The sequence below is a fragment of the Arachis hypogaea genome, chromosome 12 (genome assembly GCF_003086295.3).
Source record: "Arachis hypogaea cultivar Tifrunner chromosome 12, arahy.Tifrunner.gnm2.J5K5, whole genome shotgun sequence".
Taxonomy (NCBI): Eukaryota; Viridiplantae; Streptophyta; class Magnoliopsida; order Fabales; family Fabaceae; genus Arachis; species Arachis hypogaea.
The window spans coordinates 39,333,061-39,354,704 of record NC_092047.1 but is presented as its reverse complement, the minus strand read 5'-3'; the positions used below and the strand labels follow the sequence as shown (position 1 = coordinate 39,354,704).

General features: G+C 36.6%; 3 protein-coding genes across 3 annotated transcripts; 1 reads left to right on the top strand and 2 right to left on the bottom strand.

Moving 5' to 3' along the window:
• Positions 1-217: 217 nt before the first annotated feature.
• On the bottom strand, positions 218-2,680 carry LOC112727329 (large ribosomal subunit protein uL4). Its single transcript, XM_025777031.3, has 2 exons — positions 1,318-2,680; positions 218-508 (listed from the first exon to the last, which is right to left on the bottom strand). The coding sequence occupies exons 1-2, from the start codon at positions 2,422-2,424 to the stop codon at positions 395-397; spliced, it is 1,221 nt and encodes a 406-aa protein (XP_025632816.1). The 5' UTR covers positions 2,425-2,680; the 3' UTR covers positions 218-394.
• Positions 2,681-5,504: 2,824 nt separating this feature from the next.
• On the top strand, positions 5,505-6,197 carry LOC114924903 (uncharacterized). Its single transcript, XM_029291059.1, has one exon. It carries the CDS (start codon positions 5,505-5,507, stop codon positions 6,195-6,197), a length of 693 nt encoding a protein of 230 aa, XP_029146892.1.
• A 7,574-nt stretch (positions 6,198-13,771) lies between these two features.
• LOC112729979 (uncharacterized) lies at positions 13,772-15,459 on the bottom strand. Its single transcript, XM_025780105.2, has 3 exons — positions 15,311-15,459; positions 14,506-15,101; positions 13,772-14,409 (listed from the first exon to the last, which is right to left on the bottom strand). Exons 1-3 carry the CDS (start codon positions 15,457-15,459, stop codon positions 13,772-13,774), a joined length of 1,383 nt encoding a protein of 460 aa, XP_025635890.2.
• Positions 15,460-21,644: the final 6,185 nt, after the last annotated feature.

The following is a 21,644-nucleotide window of genomic DNA, read 5'->3' as shown; positions in this document are numbered from 1 at the left end:
CATTAACTACAAACAAAAGAAACTATCTTACAAGTTTTGACTTGGCACATTGACCTTTGTAAATCTTTTGTATTAGGAAAACAGTTCAACTTCTCGAAACACTTGACCGAATGTTAGAAACAACTTTTTCAGTTATGGGAACTCTCATTCCCTTTGGTAGCAAAAATTTAACCAAACAAACTAGTTAACAAACGCGTATAGCAAACAAGGATAAACATGCCACTGAAGATGCCAGAGTTTGGACTGCAATACTTCAAAAAAAATTTCGATCTTGTCTTTGCATAAGATTATGATATAAATAACCCGCAAAAATAAAAACCAAAAATCTTTTTTATCATAACAGAGTACAAGAACAAAATATCTAGACAAGAAACTAAGTAACTCTCGGTAAACCTCACTGTGAAACACCCAACCACTTAGAGAAGTTATCAAACTCAGTGTAATCAGAATCTGAAACCATAGTTTGATACCATGCCTTTCCAGCGGCCCTGATGGCAGAAGCTTCCTCCTAACAATCACAGACACAAAAAAGATGCAATTAAACAATTACCAAAGTTTAAGGCAATCTATCAACCAACAACATGAGCAAAGGCATTCAATTACCAAAGAGACATTATACAAAAGAAATTCATGTTGCCACAAATAGGAGAACTTGAATGCCATAGTTATATTTAAATTCATGCTGATTTGATTTGGTATTCTATGGCCTAAGATTCATCATTGTTCTCATCTAACACAAATACATATGTAGCTGAGTAAAAACACAAGCACATTGCAATTATCAAAGAACAATTTGAATCAACTAACAATTACCATTTACAACACATGCACATAATTTAAGCACATAATTTAAGCTATTTGACGAAACCATGGAACATTATTCACAATCCCCCGCACAAACTAAGATGCACCCGCCATAAAGAACATAAAAATCACGTTCGACCAGTAAATTGCAGCCAGAAAAGCTCTAAAAAGAATATGATCAGCACGAACATTAATACAATTAAATCAACAACAGAAATAACAATTTATAGCTGTTAGTCCAAGCCACACCGAATCACAGAATCAATATAGCAAATCTGAAACCACAATAAACCCATATTCTACACGAATCTACAATCAATAATAATTTTTTTTAAAAGAAATTGGAACCCTAAAGCACTGCAAAACAACTAGATATATCACAAAATGCATAATCTCAAAATATAACAATATACACACCATTTTCAAACCAAATCCACACTATCACAATATCACACAATGCTACATACTAAATTCATAAAAATGACAAGTGCTGCATAGTTGAAATTCACATACCTTGGAAACAGTCTTCCTCTTCTGGTCAAGCTTCTCCTTCTTGGCCTTAACGCGTTGCGCCTCTGCAAGAAGTGCCATCCTCTTAGCAGCCTTAGCATAAGGGTTCAACCTCAACATGACATTCAGGTTCTTCAGAGGGTTCTTCTTCAATGTAGCCCTCTTAACCTCCTTCTTGATCGGCCTTACAACACTCTGCACCTCATCAGAGTTAATAATCCTAGCCAAATCTGCATTCACCATCTTCGCCCTAGGAAGCAAGTACCCCTTCTTCTTCTCAGACGGCTTCTCAAACGAACCATAAATCGAATCAAGCTTCTCGAATGCCGACTTAGTCCATATCACAAACCTGCCAAGGTGTCCACCAGGCGCCAATTTCAATAAATTCAGTCTCTCAACGTTCACAACTTCGACGCCAGGAATGTTCCGGAACGCCTTAACAGCCTTAGCTCCTTCGGTTCCGTACACAATCAGAGGTCCCTTTCTTGAAATGTATCGGCGGTTACGCATTTTCCCCTTCCCAGGGCGAATTGCGTGGCTGTCCTTTGCCTTCTCAGCGTCGGAATAAGCTCCGATGGATTTCAAGACGTTGATCGCTTCCTTTGTCTTTTCAACGGCTTCCGCGGCATCTGAGACGACGAGAGGGAGCTCCGGCACGGTGTCAATGCGGTGGCCGCGTGCGACGACTAGTGAGGGAATGGCAGAGGCAGCGATGGCGGAAACGACGGCGTACCGCTTCTGGTTGACGTTGATCTTGCGGTGCCAGCGGCGCCAGATCTTGGTAGGGGCAAACATGCGCCCGCCGCGGCACATGTTTCCGAAAGCTCCCTGGCCAGCGCGGTGAGTTCCGCCGCCGGGAACACGGGGAATACGGGAGACAGCACGCCCGGTTCCCCAGGACTCGGCGGAGGTCTGGTGGCCGGCGCGGCGGGAGACGGCGTAGGGCTGGCGGGAGTTCTTGGAAATGTTGTCGTGGACGAATGTGACGATGTCAGGGCGAATGGCGGCCTTCATGACATCGGGAAGTGGGACAGTTGGTTGGGCATCGGTGGCCATGTCGCCATCCAAGGGTTGGACGGTGACAAGGGGTCTAGCTGCTGCTGCGGCCATGGTTAGGGAAATGGGGGAGAAAGAGTAGGGTGGGGGGAAGTGAATTAGGGTTTTTCTTTAGGGTGAGAGTGAGAGAATTTAGTTAAGAATGAATTTATAGTGTGTCTCTGCAAAAAGGACATCTCATTTTCTTTTCCTGTGTCTATGTGTGCGATTGTGTTTTGCACTGTTGGTGTTTTAGGTTTGGTTTGATGGTTTGGGCCGCGTCTCTTTTGGGGGTTCAATTTTTTTTTATATGGAAGGGTTGTGCGTGTCTTTTCCGGACATAGAATTATGGGGTTTCATACCATTCCGTGGGACAGGTTTTTTTCTTAGTGTCAGGCCCATGAACTCAGACCGTGCGACTTGTTTGAGTTTTAAATTTGGCTAAACAAATCGGTGGGTCCGATTTGGAGAGGATGGAATTTTGTATTTTCTGAAGGTGCTAATCGGACCCTCCGAATTGCTAGTAGGGTGTAGTTTTTTTATGAATTCGGTTTATGAAATCGGAGGGTGCGATTTTATTATTCTATAATTTTTTTGAATGAAGTAAATCTAATCGTAGGGTCCGATTTGTTGTTGACTTTAAATAAAAGTATCTGAATGGTGGTGAGGACCTACTCGCATTTTCTTCTCCTTCTTCAACGATTCTTTCTTCTGATTTTTTGTTTCTCTGTTTCTTCCTTACTTGGCATGATAGCTAAAAATTTAGTTTTCAAGTTTTTTATCTTGTTTATGTGAATAAGAGTAATGAGTGACAGAGTTTTATTGAAGGTGTATTATTTTGGTCAGATTTTATTACAAACATCTGAAGGAGTAACATTTGTTTGTGAAAATTCGTTAGATGTTGTGATTCCTTTCACAATCTCATTTGAAGAGCTCAAATGTGTGATATGTAAAAAGATTCATTCTGAGAGGGCAAGAAGAATAGCCTGTATTCTATATAGATATCCTATACAAGTGTTTGGTGGATTCGTCCAATTTCAAACCAAATATGTAACGGACAAAGCGAGCATGCAAGAGATGTTTTCAATGTATATTGAAAATCGGAGTCAACTCGCGTTCATCGAGTTGTATGTTGAGTTTGAGCAATCTGAGGCCGACCGGAATATTCTACAGGAAGATTACAATAGTGAAAGTGAAGAAGAGTTCGAAAGCAACTACGAAGTTGTTGGTCCAGATGGAGATGAAGATCAAGGTGACGGACCTATGGCTCTGGATGTGTCAGATGTGGCAAATACACTAGCAAACGAAGTGCCGTTTGAGGAGCCATCATTCATGCGAGTTTTGGATTTGGAAGCCATGCATGTTCCGGAGTTTCCGGATTATATCAGTGCGGGTACGTAATTCTCCGTATTTATAAAATGGATTAGAATTTTTTAATAATTTATCTTGATAGTTGGACTAACTAGCTAAGTGAAGTGTGAAAATATACTCGATTAGTATTTATTTTTGTTTACCTGTTTGTGTATTTAAGTTTGAGAAAGTAAAATTTTTAAGGAGTAACTGAATTAGTTGAATATAAATTAGAATTTATATATAAATTAGTAAATTAGTTAAATATCAGTTAGTATTTATGAGTTAATTTAGCAAGTTAATTAAATATAAATTAGTATCTATTAGTAAATTAGTAAATTAGATTAATATAAATTAGAATTTATTAGTGAAATAGTAAACTAGTGAATTAGTTAAATATAAATTAATATTTGTTAGTAAATTACTTGAAAATAAATACGCATTTGTTAGTAAATAAGTAAATTAGTCAAATATAAATAGTTTGGATTTATATCATAATTGATGCAGTAAAAATTGATTTATCTTTATTTTCGATGTTTAAATATTTGTGTATTAAATATTTTTTGTATGGCTGTCCTTGTGGCAGAAATTCTTTTTGTCGCAGATGGTGAATTTGTCGTTGGGATGGAATTCAGTTTCAGGGAAGCTGTTATTAAGGCAATAAAAGAGTATACCATATGAAGAAGTGTAGACTACCGGGTGTATGAGTCTGAGCCGTTGACATTTTATGCGAAGTGTATACAGTATGGGTCAGGGTGTGATTAGCTTATCCGAGTTAGCATGATCAGCCAGAAGTATTGTTGGGTTATAAGGAGGTATAATAGCAGTCACACATATACCAGAGCCACAATTTCTCAGGATCATTCAAAGCTGGATTCGACCACAATTGCAGAAGCAATAAAGCCGTTGGTTGAGGCTGACCCCGCCCTAAAGGTAAAAATCGGTTATAGCAGAAGTGCAATCGAAGTTCAACTACACCATTAGTTATCGGAAAGCATGGTTGGCTAAGTAAAAGGCAGTAGAAAAAATATTTGGAGGCTGGGAAGTATCATACGAAGCCTTGCCTATATGGTTTGAGGCCATGTGTCATAAGGAGCTGTCAGCTGTTGTTCATTTTGAGACTATGCCTGCATATCAAGGCGATGACCTGGTGACTGATATTCGGGTATTGCATCGGGTCTTTTGGAGTTATTACCCCTGCATTAGAGCATTCAGACATTGTAAGCCAGTTGTCCAGGTAGATGAGACTCACTTGTATGGAAAGTACAAAGGTTGTCTACTAGTGGCAGTTTCACAGGATGGCAACAACAATATCGTCCCAATTGCGTTTGCTATTGTGGAGGGAAAGACTTCTGATGCGTGGCACTTTTTCCTTAGTAACCTTCATCAGCATGTTGTCACTCGGGATGGTGTGGGACTGATATCCGACCGTCACGAATCCATAAATGCAGCTGTGGAAAGGAGTAACGGTGCTTGGTCACCTCCTAGAGCTTTTCATATATTTTGCATCAGGTATATAGAGTCGAATTTTCTGAGAAAATTCAAGGCGCCGTACTTGCAGAAACTGGTCGTCAATATAGGTAACGCTCAGTAAAGCTAATTAATTTACTAATGGAGTTACCTTCATTAAGTGTGTTTACCTCTTTTTTTTCGTTTGTTTCTTTTTATTCTACAGGATATTCGAGGACGGTGCGGGAGTATGAAGTATGCTACCAGCGTTTACGAGAACGGGGCGAGGCCTACACTAACTGGTTAAACCGAATCCCCCACGAACAGTACGCGTTGGCTTTTGATGGTGGATATCGATGAGGGCATATGACGACGAATCTAGTAGAATGTATCAATTCAGTATTGAAGGGTGCACGCAATCTCCCCGTTACTGCCCTTGTGAAGACAAATTCTACAGGCTTAACGAGTTGTTCACCCGAAAAAGAGCAGAGGCGGAAGCCCGGATTAATGCTGGGCATGTGTTTTCTGATGTCGTGACCACGAAGTTGCATGCAAACCAACTTGCATCCGGAAACATACAGGTTAGTTGTTTTGACCGGCAGAATGAGGTCTTTGAGGTGCGTGAGATGCCAAGTGGACTGGAGTTTCCAGTCGACCTACGTGGCCTTCGATGTGACTGTGGTAAGTTCCAGGTGGATCGGATCCCCTGTCGACATGTGTTCGCATGTTGTGCCAACCAGCGACTGGATTGGCAAGTGTATGTGCATGATGTGTATAAGATGGACCAAGTTCGGCGGGTGTACCGAGCAAGGTTTAGGCCACTAGGTAATCCTACTACATGGCCTGCTTACAACGGACCTCGGTTCATGCCGAATCCATTCCTGAGACGCGTGACGAAAGGTCGCCCCAGAATGACGCGCTTCTTGAATGAGATGGACACGCGAATGTTACGTCGACCTAGGCGATGTAGGCTATGTGGAGCTGAGGGACACAGTCGTAGCAGATGCCGTCAGTCAGGTGGTGCAAATGCTGGCAGAGATGCTCAGTAGGTTCACATTCTAAGATGATATTTTATATGTAGCATTATATAGTATGGCATGAGTTGTTCAGTTGAGTTAACAAATTATGATATATGTAACATTGTATAATCTGACATGACTTCTCATACTGAGTTAACATGATCTGGTCTATGTAGCGTTATAAACTATGACAAGATAGTATTATTCTCTATCTGTAGTATTATATAATATGATCCTCAATTGTCCAAATTAGTTAATTTGATACGATATTCGTAGTAATATATTAAGATTTTTGAAACATTAATACATAGTCCAGATCATTAATACATAAATAAGTTCGTTAATATATAAATACTATGAATATACAAAGCAATGTTACCATAGTCCAGGTCATTAATACATGATGTCCGACCCATATAAAGTACTCTAAACATAGTCTACACCATTAATACATAAATAAGTTTATTACACCACAACTACTTTCTCATTGTCCACTTTACATCCTTCACAAAGTTCTTACATTTTTTGGCGGCCTTTTTGAACACAGATGGAATGTAGTGATTAGCGCTACGACGTGACGGATCAATCCTCAGATTGTAACCTTTGACTTTGTCATCCGGAGTGTGTGCCTGACCTGCATACAATTTAATAAAAACAATTAAATATAGCACATTAGGTAAACACCACAACAGAGATACCACATATCATTTACTCAAATCACATGGAGATACCATTTATGAACACAAAATGAATAACTAATCGAACATGTAAAGCAAAAATACACAACATAATACCATCATTACGGGATTCCTCATCCTCATCGAACTCCTCTATCTCATCCTCCTCATCATCATCCTCGTCATCTGGTTCATCTACTAGATACGCATTGGCCTCCTCCTCGAGTGTGTTAGCATCTTCCTCAAGAGGTCCCATGGAAACACGGTTAGGATTTTGACTATTAAGAACTGTGCGTCCACCTTCACTTCTACTAGAGTCAACAGACACGAATCCTCCAGAAGCAACCGATGAGGTATGGCACGGTAGCCTCGCATCCAACGAATACCTACGTGCCATGAAATTAGGCTGATTGCCATATTGTGACTGTCCTGCATCTGCAGCCATGAACCCAAGCAATTGGCTAAAAGAACCTCCTTCTCCTGTTTCAAATTGTGATATACCCAAATATTGTTGATGCATTGGAAATGACGGGGTGAACTGTGTCTGAGGTACGTACTGGCTTGAGGACTGAGGTTGTTCTTGTGGAAGCAGATTTGGAGGTTGTGGTGGCGGCGACTGTGGCTCCTGTTCCTCGTTGTCATCATCCGCATCCTAACTACCCTCATCCATATCCTCATTACCCTGATCTATATCCTCATTACCCTCATCCATATCCTGATTACCCTCATCATTCTCTTGAACAACAAGATTCGACAAGTTCAAGCAGTCCCCAAATTTTGATCGGTACCAGTACATGTAAGTATCCAATGGATACTGTCTAAATTTTAAAAAATACTAATAATCATTCTCATTATCTTCCTAAATTCATTTTCTAATAACAATAATAATTAACTTCCTAACAATGATAATTATAATTAACAAAAATAAACTAACGTACTTTTAAAAATTAATACTTACCATTCAGTTTTTATTCCTACATTCAATTACTGACAACCACAATAATATTTAATTTCCTAAAAATTATAACTAAAAATTTAGAAAATATTTAAAAAAAAACGTTGTATAAAAAAATTAATAATAATCCGGTTTACATTTTATAATTTATTTTCTAAATATTAATATTCACTTCCTAACACTAATAGATATATTAAAAAAATTAAACAAATTAAAAAAAAACATACTGCGTTTGTTTTACCTAAATATAACATCATCCTATTTACATTTCGATTCAATGTCTAACAACAATAATAATAATTAAGATCCTAACAACAATAATTTTAAAAAAAATAATAAAAAATTTCAGTAAAAAAAAATTAAAAAATAGTCCTAACCATTCTATGTATATTTCTAAGTTCAGATCCTAACAACAACAAGAACAACTAAATTTCTAATAATAATATTTATAATTATAAAAATTAAAAAAATTTTAAACATACTTACATAATCAGAATGACTGAGATAATGTCTAATATGAAGCTCAAGGCGATCAAGATCTTTAATTTTATATTTCTTTGGCATTTTCCTTTTTTTTTTCCCACCATGCACACCCCACCACCAACAGAGGAATGAAGAAGAAGAATGGAGTTTTGAGCTTGAGAGTGAATGCTGAAAGTGAGTTATCGGATGGTGAGAGTCCCTACTGCATGCACTATGTTGGTATATTAGGCACCGTTTGGGGAGGCAGCCTTGCGTGACGCGTGTCCAGAGAGCCACAAAACGGACCATCCGTGTTGCGAGGTGGATGTCGCACGGTCCGCGTTGCGAACTGGATGTCGCACGGTCCGATTTTCTCATGTCCTGACACCACACCAATGTGCAGCCCCCCTCCTTCCCATAACCGGGTTTAACACCACCCTGGCTTCCATATACAAAATAAAAAGCGTCTTTTGGGTCCCTTGCGGTAATTATTTAGGATTATTTTTTGTTAAATAATTATCCAAATCTATTTTCAATATTTTAAGAGCGGATGTTTTAATTCTCAAAAAAATTAATACACATATTAATACTCAGTTTTTGTCTCCGTCGGTCAAATAAGTCCCTTACATGATTTCTTTGTTTGAGATTGTCAAAAAATTCCGATGTAGCACATTTAGTATCCAACGTGTTTGGTAACGTGCACAAGTGTCCCTCATGGACAAATTGGTCTCATCCTTATCAGCAACACGACGTTGTTTTGGGTGTGGAGCAAAAGATAACATTAAAGTGGGAGAATAAAAATCACATTTCTTCAATCTTCATGGAACTGCATCCTCTCCTCGAAGGCCTTCTTCTTCTACCGCCGCCGCAACTACCTCATTTGCATCTTCTCATAGGACTTATCCATCGCTTCCTGCTTTCTCTTTGACCCAAAGAACCACGCATGGTGTCCTCTTCCACCCATGACCTGCAACCCTTAAGTCTATAGTCTCTGCAATTTCGCTGCAGTCTCTGTCGGCCACCACTTCTATGTCCTCGGTAGATCCCTAACGACCGCCCTTTCCCTTCCTCCACAACTTCACGTGGCATCCGCGCACCCTCATGCTCTCTCCGCGTGGCAGTTTCATCTGCATTGTGGTTTCGTGCTCTGAATAGATTCTTATCACCCCCACTCTCTCAAAATCACGAGGCATTGAAGTGTATGTTATTTTGCAATGTGTGTTGCAATATAGAGCACAATGCAAAATTTACAAAGGCTCTTTGGTTTTGTATGTATGTTCCTTGATAGTTACTAAAGATGCCGATGAACATTTTTTGTTTGTTTCTTTTAGGAAAATTATCACAATAGAGTAGTTTAGGGTTATAAGATAGTGGTTTTCTTGATTATAAGTAATTGTTCTGAGACCACTACAACTAGATCCACCGCGTCTTTCTCCTTGGCGATTCGATGAAGAAGACTTCCTTTTCTGGTCGCTGTTGTAGTTGAACTAAGGTTTACAATAGAGCTTATGATGAACTAGGGTTTACAAACTCATCTTCAAGGATGAAGAATTTGAACTATAATTTGCAACGCAATGTTTGGGAGAGGACACCATAACGACAATATGTTCCACTATTGCTCAGGGACTAATTTTTCCTTCTTGTACACGTGGACACTTAACTGGCACATGTGCGACGTGCCAACTCAGCAGTCTCCATTAGTGAGTCATGCCAGAAACTGGAATAGGGACTGATTCGGCTGATAAAGACAAATACTAGGGATTGATGTGTATTAATTTTCTTTGGGGACTAAAATGTCCGCTTTTAAAATCCTTAGAGATTGATTTGGGTAATTACTCTTTTTGTTGGCTTTTTTTGCTGTTAATCTTCGTATTTTTGAGCCAACTGATTTCTCATACGAAAACAAACAAAATGAAAATAAATACTCAAAACTTGGCTTTTTTATTTATATAAATATAAAAATATTTTAATTCCCTAAATACACACCATGTAAAAGTGTTGTCAAAGTATGCATAGCCAATTCACACAAAGTTCCTGTAAAATAGATTTTGTCACCATTTCAGATGCACCACTAATGAATTGGAGCCAGGCGTGTCAGTCTTTGGAACTGCGTTCTGACACATGCAAATTGGAGCCGCAAGTCCAATCCGTGAGTGGTGTCAATGAAGTGGGAGACTCTGTGGTGGCGTTGCGAATTGGTGATATCTACTGTGGCACCTGCAAAGTGGCCAATTTAGGTGCAATGCTTGCGAAAATGGCTGAATCAGCTGTGGCGCCTACAAGCAGGGACGGTTTGAAGTGTAGCATTGTGGGGGCAAGTGCCCCTACTTCAATTTGAAATTTTTTTAGTAGTATATGATAATAATATTTATTTGCCCCAATTAGATTATTAAATTTGACCCCACAATAATTTTTTACTCAGCTTTTGGTACTTAACCGTCAATTTAAGGATATCATATTAGATATTCGTTAGAATAAACAATTCTCATATTTAAACAAAATTAGTGTTATTTTTTAGAAACCAATTCAAAAAAGTATTATTTATCTTCCTTTGAAATTAGCTTTAATTTTTGCGTAACAATTGCATTAATTAAAATAACTTTTCTAACTATAAATATCAATAAGAGTCTGCTTCTAATTGTGTTGGAAAGTGAATTTCTAAATAATTTTTTAGTAATATATATAGAAAGAGAGAAATTTTGATGGTAATGTTAAAAAAATTTACTTAATTTTTTAAAAATATAAAACCTAAAACAATAGAATTCTAAATTATATATTATTATTTAAATTACTATTTTTAGTGTTTTAATTGGTATATTAGATATTTTGAAGGCTAATCGTATTTTATAATAATAAAATATAATCATAACAATAATCATGCTACATGTACATAAAAAATAACTATCTATATAAAATACATATTAAAATACAAAATATACATTAAAAATAAGTTAAACAATAATGTATTTATACACAAATACATAATGGTTAATAAAAAAATTAATATTTAATTTTATATATATATATATATATATATATATATATATATTATTTTTATTATAAAAATTATTATCATGTTATATAAATTTTGTCTCCACTATCAAATTTTTTTGGATTGATCACTGCCTTCAAAAATAGACCAAGTCTGTTGCGACGCTTTTTAATTTCTATATGGAGGGCAAATACGAGTTGAACTCAGTTATGGAGGAGGGGGGAGCTTTACTTTTCTGTGGTGTCAGTGGAGAAAGAAATCGGACCGTGCGAGTAGGAGAGGGGAACTCGGACCCTCCGATTTCCATGTCCAAACGCGGACCATCCGAGTTGTGTATAGCCAAGCCACGCGTCGCTGAATGCTTGCTCCCCACAAACGGTGCCCCTTTAACACAACCAAACCAAGTGTTACATGCGTACCAACCGAGTTCACTTTCCTTTCCTTCCCCACCCAACACACACAACTCCATCTTCTTCCTCCCTCAACGTTCTGGGCTTCTGCTGTGTGAGGAAAAAAAGCTAAAATGTCAAAAAAATCAAAACCTAGAAATGTTGATCGTCCGGAACTCTACATTGTAAAATATTTGAGCTACTCTGATTTTGTAAGTTTTTTTTTAAATCTTATTTATTTTTTGCAGATTTTTTATTTTTTATTTTTAAATTTAGTTATATTTATGGTTAGTTGTTAGGATATTTATGGTTGTTAGGAGTTGATCTAAAGAACATATATATGAATTAGTGTATAGATTTATTGATAGAAATTTAAAAATAAATATTTAAATAAATAAGGTGTAAGTGTAGTAGTTTATGGTTGTTATTAGGAGTTTATCTGAAGAACATATATATGAATTAGTGTATAGATTTATTGATAGAAATTTAAAAATAAATGTTTAAATAAATAAGGTGTATGTATGTAAGTGTAGTAGTTCCATCTTGTTCAGAGTAATTTGTAATATAATAAATTATAAAAAAAAATAGTTTTTAAAAAATTTTGGAATAATTTTAGAAGTGATGGTTATTTGTAGAAATTTAGGAATATATGTTTAAATAATAGTTAGGATATATATATATATATATATATATATATATATGTTTAAATGTGGCTAGTTGTTGTTTAGATTCTTTTTTAATAACATATTAGAAATAAAAAAATTAATATTAGAAATTTTTGTAATAATATTAGAAATTATAGTTGTTAACTGTTGCAATTTAATTCAAAAATTTAGAAATATGTATTTAAATAATAGTTAGATAAGTGGGTCTAAATATAATTAATTCTTGTTTATAAATTTTTGTAATAATTTTTGTAATTAGAGTTAAGAAGTTAACTGTTATGCTTAATTTTAAGAATTTATGGTTATATGTTTAAATAATGGTTAGCAACATGTGTGTTTAAAAATAAGTAATTGTTGTTTAGACGTTTATCCAATATAATAGATTAGTATTAAAAATGATTTGTTTATAATTTTTATAATAGTTTTAGATTTAATAATTAATTAAGTAACTGTTATAATTAATTATAAAAATTATAATTTTAGGATACTTTTGGTGTATATTTTTCTGGAACAATGTTGATAATTTCAAATAGTAAATTAGGATTTGTAAAGTATAATTTATTTGCGGTTTTGGTAGTAATAAGTTGTTTCCCGTTAGCCTTTTAATGTATAGAAGTATGTTATTTTAGTTGAGGTTTTATTATTATTACATTAGAACATTATTAGTTACATAGAAAGTGAAACTATGTATTAGTAATTATTATCTGCAACAACTTAGATATAGGCTCTATGTACATTAATTAAAATTAGAGATGAAAATGTTATTACTTAGTAAATCGGATTCAATATAATTATATTTTTTAATTAGCTTTTTAAAATATGTATGATAGTTGTGTAATTTGAATCGTGCTTTTGCTATGCTTTTGTAGGCCTCACGGATGATAACATGTGATCACCCTGTCCCTCCGAATCGGTACGATGAGAGAGTGGAGGAGCATTTACGATCAACTGGGTTTTACCATGTTAGTTAGATTGGAGTAGTTCAATGCCAGAAAGCACTGGTAAATGCTTTAGTGGAAAGGTGGCACCCAGACACACATACATTCCACCTTCCAATTGGTGAATGTGCCGTGTCACTGGAAGATGTGACTATGATCTTTGGTCTTTCGACCGAAGGCCTTCCAGTGACTGGCATTACACCGGTTCATACATCATAAAGTACACTAACACAGGTTACGATGGTTCAATTACCATAAAGTACAATGACACAGGTAGCAATGATTCATTTATCATACAAGGCATTGACATAGGTTACAATGCTTCAAATATCATATACATCTACTGGGCATTATAGTCGGTACCTGGAGGACCTCCCTGACGGCATCTACTACGACTGTGTCCCTCAACTCCATGTTGCCTACATCGCCTCGGACGGCGTAACATACGTGTGTCCATCTCATTCAAGAAGCGCGTCATCCTGGGCCGACCTTTGGAAACGTGTCTCAGGTACGGGTTCGGTACGAATCAGGGACCATTGTAAGAAGGCCACGTAGTAGGATTCCCTAATGGCCTAAACCTAGCCCGATAAACGCATCTGACTTGGTCCATCTTATAAACGTCATGCACATACACCTGCCAATCTAGTCGTTGATTTGCACAACATGCAAACACATGCCGACAAGGAATCCGATCCACCTGGAACTCACCACAGTCACATCTCTGACGACGGAGGTCAATAGTATACTCCACTCCACTTGGCATCTCACACACTTCAAATACCTCATTCTGCCTGTCAAAATAATTAACCTGAATGTTTCCTGATGCAAGTTGATTTGCATGAATTTTGGAGGTCACATGCTCCGTAAAAACATGGCCTGCATTAATCCTCGCCTCTGCTTTTGCTCTTTTCCGTGTGTACAACTCATTAAGTCTGTAGAACGTTGCTTTCACAAGTGCAGTGATGGGGAGATTGCGTGCACCCTTCAAGACTGAGTTGATGCATTCCATTAGATTAGTCGTCATGTGACCCCATCGGTAGCCACCGTCAAAGGCCAACGCATACTGTTCACGGGGAATACGGTTTAACCAGTTAGTGTACGCCTCGCCCCGCTCTCGTAAACGCTGGTAACGCACTTCATACTCACGAACCGTCCGCGAATATCCTAAACAATATCAGGTACCAAACAACAAATAAGTTTCAGGACGTATAGAATGTTCGCAGTTTCATTAATAACAAACTTTGAAGGAATCAATGTTACCTATATTGACGACTAGCTTTTGCAGATAGGGTGCCTTGAATTTTCTCAGAAAGTTCGATTCTATATGCCTGATGTAAAACATGTGGAAAGCTCTAGGAGGTGACCAAGCTCCGTGACTACGTTCCACATCTACATTTATGGACTCATGTCGGTCCGATATAAGCCCCACATCATTTCGAGTCACAACATGTTGACGCAGGTTACTAAGGAAGAAGTGCCAAGCATCAGAGGTCTCTCCCTCGACAATAGCAAATGCAATCGGGACGATATTATTGTTACCATCCTGCGAAACGGCCACTAACAAGCAACCCTTGTACTTTTCGTACAAGTGAGTCTCGTCCACCTGGACAACTGGCTTACAGTGTCTGAATGCTCTAATGCATAGGTAATAGCTCCAAAAGACTCGATGCAATACCTGGATATCAGTTACCAAATCATCCCCTTGATATGCAGGCATAGTCTCACAATGTACAACAGCTGATGGTTCCTTATGACACATGGCCTCGAACCATATAGGCAACGCTTCGTAGGATGCTTCCCAACCTCCAAATATCTTCTCAACGGACTTCTGCTTTGCCAACCATGCTTTTCGATAGCTGACGGTGTAGTTGAACTTCGACTATACTTCTGCAATAACTAATTTTACCTTTAAAGAGGGGTCAGCCTCAACCAATGGCTTTATGGCTTTGGCAATCGTATTTGAATCCAGCTTCGAATGATCCTGAGAAATGGTTGCTCTGGTACAAGTGTGACTACCGTTGTACCTCCTAATAACCCAACAGTACTTTCTGCTGATCATGCTAACTCTAATAAGCCAATCACACCCTGACCCGTACTGTGTACACTTCGCATAAATGTCAACGGCTCCGACTTATACACACGGCAGTCTACAGATCTTCGGAGGGTATACTCCTTCATCGCCTTAATAACAGCTTCCCTGGAACTGAATTCCATCCCACGGTGAACTCACCATCTGCGACAAAAGGAACTTCTACCAGGAAGGCAGCCATACCATAAGTATTTAATACATGATTGTTTAATGACCAAAATTAAATATTAAATCATCACTCACATCATCAATAATGATATAGCTAAAGTTTACATTACGTTATTATCTAAATCTCAATTATATAAAAATACAAACACATTAAAACAAATTATGCTCAATAACTAAAAAATAAATACTTATCTTCCAGATAACTTCATAAATACTATAATAAACAATTAGTTATAATACCCTAATTAACTAAATAACTAAATAAATACAAATTAACCAAATAACTGAAAATAATTATTAATCACCTAAACAACTACAAATAAATACTATAACAAATGCTCATTAATAAATCCTTATTAGCTAAATAAATACAAAGTAACTAAATAACTCAAAATAAATACTAACCGCCTACATAACTTCATCTAGACTATAATAAATACTCATTAATAATTAAACTAATAAATAAATCCTAATTAACTAAGTAACTAAATAAATATAAATTAACTAAATTACTCAAAATAGGTAACAATCGCCTAAATATCTTCGTAAATACTCTAACAAATACTTATTAATAAAGCCTAATTAACATATTAACTAAATGAATACTGGACCCTAAATACTAATTCACTTAAAGTCTTTTTATTTTGAACTTGTCTAAATAACCTCTTTTACAAGTGCTAAACGAGTACCTGCACTCATATAGTCCGGAAACTCCGGAGCATGCATGGCTTCCAAATCCAAAACTCGCATAAAAGATGGCTCCTCAAATGGCTCTTCGTTCGCAAGTGCATTTGCAACGTGTGTCACATTCGGAGCCACACTGCCATCGGCTGGATCTATATCTCCGTCTTCACCAACAACTTCGTAATTGCTTTCGAACTCTTCCTCACTGTCACTATTGTAGTCTTCTCGTAAAATATTTCGATCGGCCTCAAATTGTTCGAATTCAATGTACAACTCAATGAACGAAATTTGAGCACAACTTTCAATATACATTGAAAACATCTCTTGCATACTTGCTTCGTCCGTTACATATTTGGTCTGAAATTGGACGAATCCACCAAATACTGGTACATGATATCTGTATAAAATACATGATATTTTTCTTGACATCTCCGAATCTATCTTCTCACAAATCACGCCTTTAAGCTCTTCAAATGAAATTGTGAAGGGAATAACAACATCTAATGGATCTTCACAAACAAATTTTACTCCTTCAGGTGTCTGCAACAAAATCTGACCAAAATAATACACTTTCAAAAGAACTCTATCATCTATTCTTCCCACTCACTTAAACAAAAATAGAAACTTCACCATCAACTTTTTTTCCCCAATCCAAGTAACCCCACACCAGACCCAGAGAAAGAAGAAGAGAACTCAAACAAGAAGAAGAAAGTTAGATCTGATCGGCTGTCTTTGGTTCGCACACCTTAGCAACTATATATATACACACACAATTCGGACCAACCGAGTGGTGTATAACCTAATTCGAAAAAATTATAAAATAATGAAAACTCACGGTCCGATTTTTTTTAATGTAAATTAAAAAAAAAGTTTTGCAACGAAAAATCAGACCCAGCGAGTAGTATAACGAATTAAAAAACAATCCAACAAAGAGATCGGACCATCCGTTTTGCTGGGGTCATATCGCACGGTTCGATTTCTCCTATGTGCTACGAGCAAAACGGACCCTCTGATTTACTTACATAATTTCTAAAACAAAGAACACGGAGGGTCCGATTTCTTCCATTCCAGATCTGACCAAAACCTGTCCCACATTCCAGTGTAGCACCCCTCAGTCCATATTCCAGCACAACACCTGCCCCTCCTCCATAACAAAAAAATGACCATTTGTTGTGATGTTTGCGACTTGGAGCGTAACATTCAAGAATCTGAATTTTTCCTGCATGGCAGTCCACGTACAACATGCATTGGTTGTGAGGCGTGGTGAATGTTAAACAATTTTCAGTGATAGTGATATAAAATGAGGATATGGGGACCAAAGATGATGAGCAATGGTGAGAGGAGGTAATTCATATAAGCAAGGCTATTAAAAAAATTTGAGGTGAGGTGGTGGTTAAGGGTGCACCAATAGGAGAAGAAGAAAAAAAAAAGTGTTGTCATTTAAAAGTTGTAAAAATAAGCAGAATAAATATTGAAAAATTTTTTTAATTAGTTGGATGAGTTTTATATCTCTGCACATTTAATTAAAAAGGTTATTATTATTATTATTATTATTATTATTATTATTATTATTCTATTGGTCCCTATAGTTTTGCAAAATTTTTAATTAGGTCCCTATATTTTTTTTCTTTTAATTTGGTTTCTACACCATTTTTTTTTCAATTAGGTCCTTCTTTACGGTAATTGGTTTAATTGAATAGGGACCCGATTAAAAAAAATTGGTGCAGGAACCTAAATAAAAAAAGAAGTATAGAAACCCAATTAAAAAAAAATTGGTGCAAGGACTCAATTAAAAAGAAAAAAATATAGGGACTTAATTAAAAATTTTACAAAACTATAGGGACCAACAGAGTAACTAAACCTTATTATTATTATTATTATTATTATTATTATTATTATTATTATTATTATTATTATTATTATTATTATTATTATTATTATTATTATTGTTATTGTTATTATCATTGTTATTTATTGTTATTATTTTATTGTTGTTATTATCATTATTTAGATTTATTATTATTTTTATTATTGTTATTTATTATTACTAAAATTATTTAGTATTGTTATTATTTTTATTATTGTTACCGTTATTTTTTTATTGTTAATATTTTTATAATTGTTATTATTATTTTTTCAGCCCACATATATCTTTAGTCCACATGGAACTTTGATTGACGTTTTTCTATCAGATTCTCCTCATCTAAATATGAAGGTTAGATGATAGAGGCTTGAGACCTACTTACGATGTGCTGGATTTTATTATGCATCTTTGATAAAAGCAGTTTGAATATAACAGTCCACTTATTAATGCGCTTGTTGAAAGATTGCTCGCAGAAACTCACATTTTTAACCTCCCATGGGGTGATCAGTGTACCATTATTTTAAAAGACGCGGTACTGTAATTAGGGTTACCCATTGATGGAGAATCTGTGAGTGATACTTTGAGGTCATGGAGTAAATTTTATTAGAGAAATATATGGCAATGGTATGAAGAACTTCTTGGGGATATTCCAGATGGACACGTTGAGACCACAAAATTCAACATAAAAATGGCTAAGGACTCAATTTTAAAGAGATGCAACACAATGCCCCGATAATGCCCTCGTGCAATATGTTCATTGTTATATTATGTATTTGTTAGGTGGCATTCTACTAGCAGACAAGGCTAACAACACCGTGCATGTGCAATACTTTTCACTGTTGGACAATTATGATGTCATATGCAACTATAGTTGGGATAATATCATTCTTTATTGGTTATATCAAAACATGTATTCAATAATCGATTATAATGTTGAGTAGTGGCGGATCTTGAAAAAAAAATTTTAGGGGGGCCAAATATATATATTTATATTTAAATTAAATGTATTAATTTTTATTTTTTTAATTATTAAAAAATTATAATTAACATAATAGCATCTAAAACTACACTAAATATATAATTTTTTTTGTCCAAATCAATTTTTTTCAAAAAATATTGAAGATCAATAAAAAAATATAAAATGACAAACTTAAAATATAATAAGACTTTTTTTAATTTATATAGTTCAACTGGTTGTCGTACGCTGATCCTTGTATGGTTTTGATAGTGCCTGGGAAATCTCAAGGCGAACCACATGGAGACTTTTATATTGTTGTTGTGCCACTCATATTCTTCCGATGGATTGAAATTCTGAATGTAGACAAAGTGTTGCGAAAGTTCGGGGGAAAACAAGGGCCACCTAACCCGCCGTTGAATATTAATACCTTTCATTGTTAATCGGCATGCAATGAGGATGATGGCTGGTGGCCCATCCGCCTTGCAACATGGTTTGAAGTCTGGGAAAACTGACACACGGAGGCATATCATTTGAGGATTGAAATCACAGAGACCTTGCGACTCAGTAGGGATCACTCCGATGGTACTGTGAGAGGACTAGGAGGTTTTTATCATCTCCAGATGCCTTGCATGATCCTCGCACAATATATGATAGGAACAATTTCTGCATCCTCACCACTATTGACATTTCTACCATTGTTTCCAATCTCCTCTTCATCAGACAACTCGACCAAGCAATCAGCGATACCTTCTGGGGAAATAGGAAACATGGAAGGAGAGGGACATCCATGATGATTCTTTATATTTTTCTCTAGCATGACAAATGCATTAAAACTAGGACTACAAGCCCTTACAAAAGGGGCATCACTTCGTTGACTCCAAAATTTCGAATTCCCTTCACATTATTTCAAGTAGAAAATCTACCACCCATATCTTGAAGATGGACACAAAGTTCCTTCGGACAGATGCATGCAATGCTACGATGATAAGAGAACATCAATAAAACATGCTAATCAGATTTAATCTGCAACTTCTGATAAGCAAACGAATTTTCTTACACAACTGGTGATGAGCGGATATTTTATACGCTTTTTGGGGTTAATTTCATATAGTTTTTAGTATGTTTTAGTGAGTTTTTAGTTTGTTTCCTTTAGTTTTTAGGAAAAATTCATATTTCTGGACTTTACTATGAGTTGTGTGTTTTTCTGTAATTTCAGGTATTTTTCTGGCTGAAATTGAGGGAGCTGAGCAAAAATCTGATTCAGGTTGAAAAAGGACTGCTAATGCTGTTGGATTCTGACCTCTCTGTACTCAAAGTGGATTTTCTGGAGTTATAGAACTCGAAATGGCACGCTTTCAATTGCGTTGGAAAGTAGACATCCAGAGCTTTCCAGAAATATATAATAGTCTATACTTTGCTCAAGGATAGACAACGTAAACTGGCGTTCAACACCAGTTCTCTGCCTAATTCTAGCGTCCAGCGCCAGAAAAGGATTAAAAGTTGGAGTTCAACGCCAGAAATGGATCCAAACCTGGCGTTGAACGCCCAAAACAGCCTTATGCACGTGAATTGTTTAAGTCTCAGCCCCAACACACACCAAGTGGGCCCCAAAAGTGGATCTCTGCACCATCTGTCATAGTCTACTCACCTTTTGTAAACCTAGGCTACTAGTTTAGTATTTAAACAACTTTTAGAAACTTATTTTGCATCTCATGGCATTTTAGACCTGAACTTTGTACTCTTTGACGGCATGAGTCTCTAAACTCCATTGTTGAGGGTGAGGAGCTCTGCTGTGTCTCAATGAATTAATGCAAGTATTTCTGTTTTCTATTCAAACATGCGTGTTCCTATCTAAGATATCCATTCGCGCCTAACTATGGAGAAGGTGATGATCAGTGACACTCATCACCTTTCTCAATCCACGAACGTGTGTCTGACAATCACCTCCGTTCTACATCAGATTGAATGAATATCTCTTAGATTCCTTAATCAGAATCTCCGTGGTATAAGCTAGATTGATGGCGGTATTCATGAGAATCCGGAAAGTCTAAACCTTGTCTGTGGTATTCCGAGTAGGATTCAGGGATTGAATGACTGTGACGAGCTTCAAACTCGCGAGTGCTGGGCATAGTGACAGACGCAAAAGGAGGGTGAATCCTATTCCAGCATGATCGGGAACCTCAGATGATTAGCCGTGCTGTGACAGAGCATTTGGACCATTTTCACAAGAGGAGGGGATGTAACCATTGACAACGGTGATGGCCCAACACACAGCTTGCCATAGAAGGACGTGCGTGCGTGAATCAGAGGACGAAGAAAAGCAGAGATTCAGAAGACAAAGCATCTCTAAAACTCCAGCATATTCTCCATTACTGCATAACAAGTAACCTTTAATCCATGCTCTCTTGTTTATTCGCAATTCAACTGATAAATACAATTGACTTCCTGACTAAGAATTGCAAGATAACCATAGATTGCTTCAAACCAACAATCTCCGTGGGATTCGACCCTTACTCACGTAAGGTATTACTTGGACGACCCAGTGCACTTGCTGGTTAGTGGTACGAGTTGTGAAAAGTGTGATTCACAATTCGTGCACCAAGTTTTTGGCGCCGTTGCGGGGGATTGTTCGTGTT

Excerpts from the sequence above, each read along its gene's own strand:
- LOC112727329 (XM_025777031.3), bottom strand. The coding sequence starts at position 2,424 with ATGGCCGCAGCAGCAGCTAGACCCCTTGTCACCGTCCAACCCTTGGAT. Across the intron at positions 509-1,317 it reads AGAGGAAGACTGTTTCCAAG|GAGGAAGCTTCTGCCATCAG; the intron begins GTATGTGAATTT and ends TGTGATTGTTAG.
- LOC114924903 (XM_029291059.1), top strand. The coding sequence starts at position 5,505 with ATGAGGGCATATGACGACGAATCTAGTAGAATGTATCAATTCAGTATT.
- LOC112729979 (XM_025780105.2), bottom strand. The coding sequence starts at position 15,459 with ATGGAATTCAGTTCCAGGGAAGCTGTTATTAAGGCGATGAAGGAGTAT. Across the intron at positions 15,102-15,310 it reads GGTGTGATTGGCTTATTAGA|CTATCGAAAAGCATGGTTGG; the intron begins GTTAGCATGATC and ends CTACACCGTCAG. Across the intron at positions 14,410-14,505 it reads AAAGCTAGTCGTCAATATAG|GATATTCGCGGACGGTTCGT; the intron begins GTAACATTGATT and ends GATATTGTTTAG.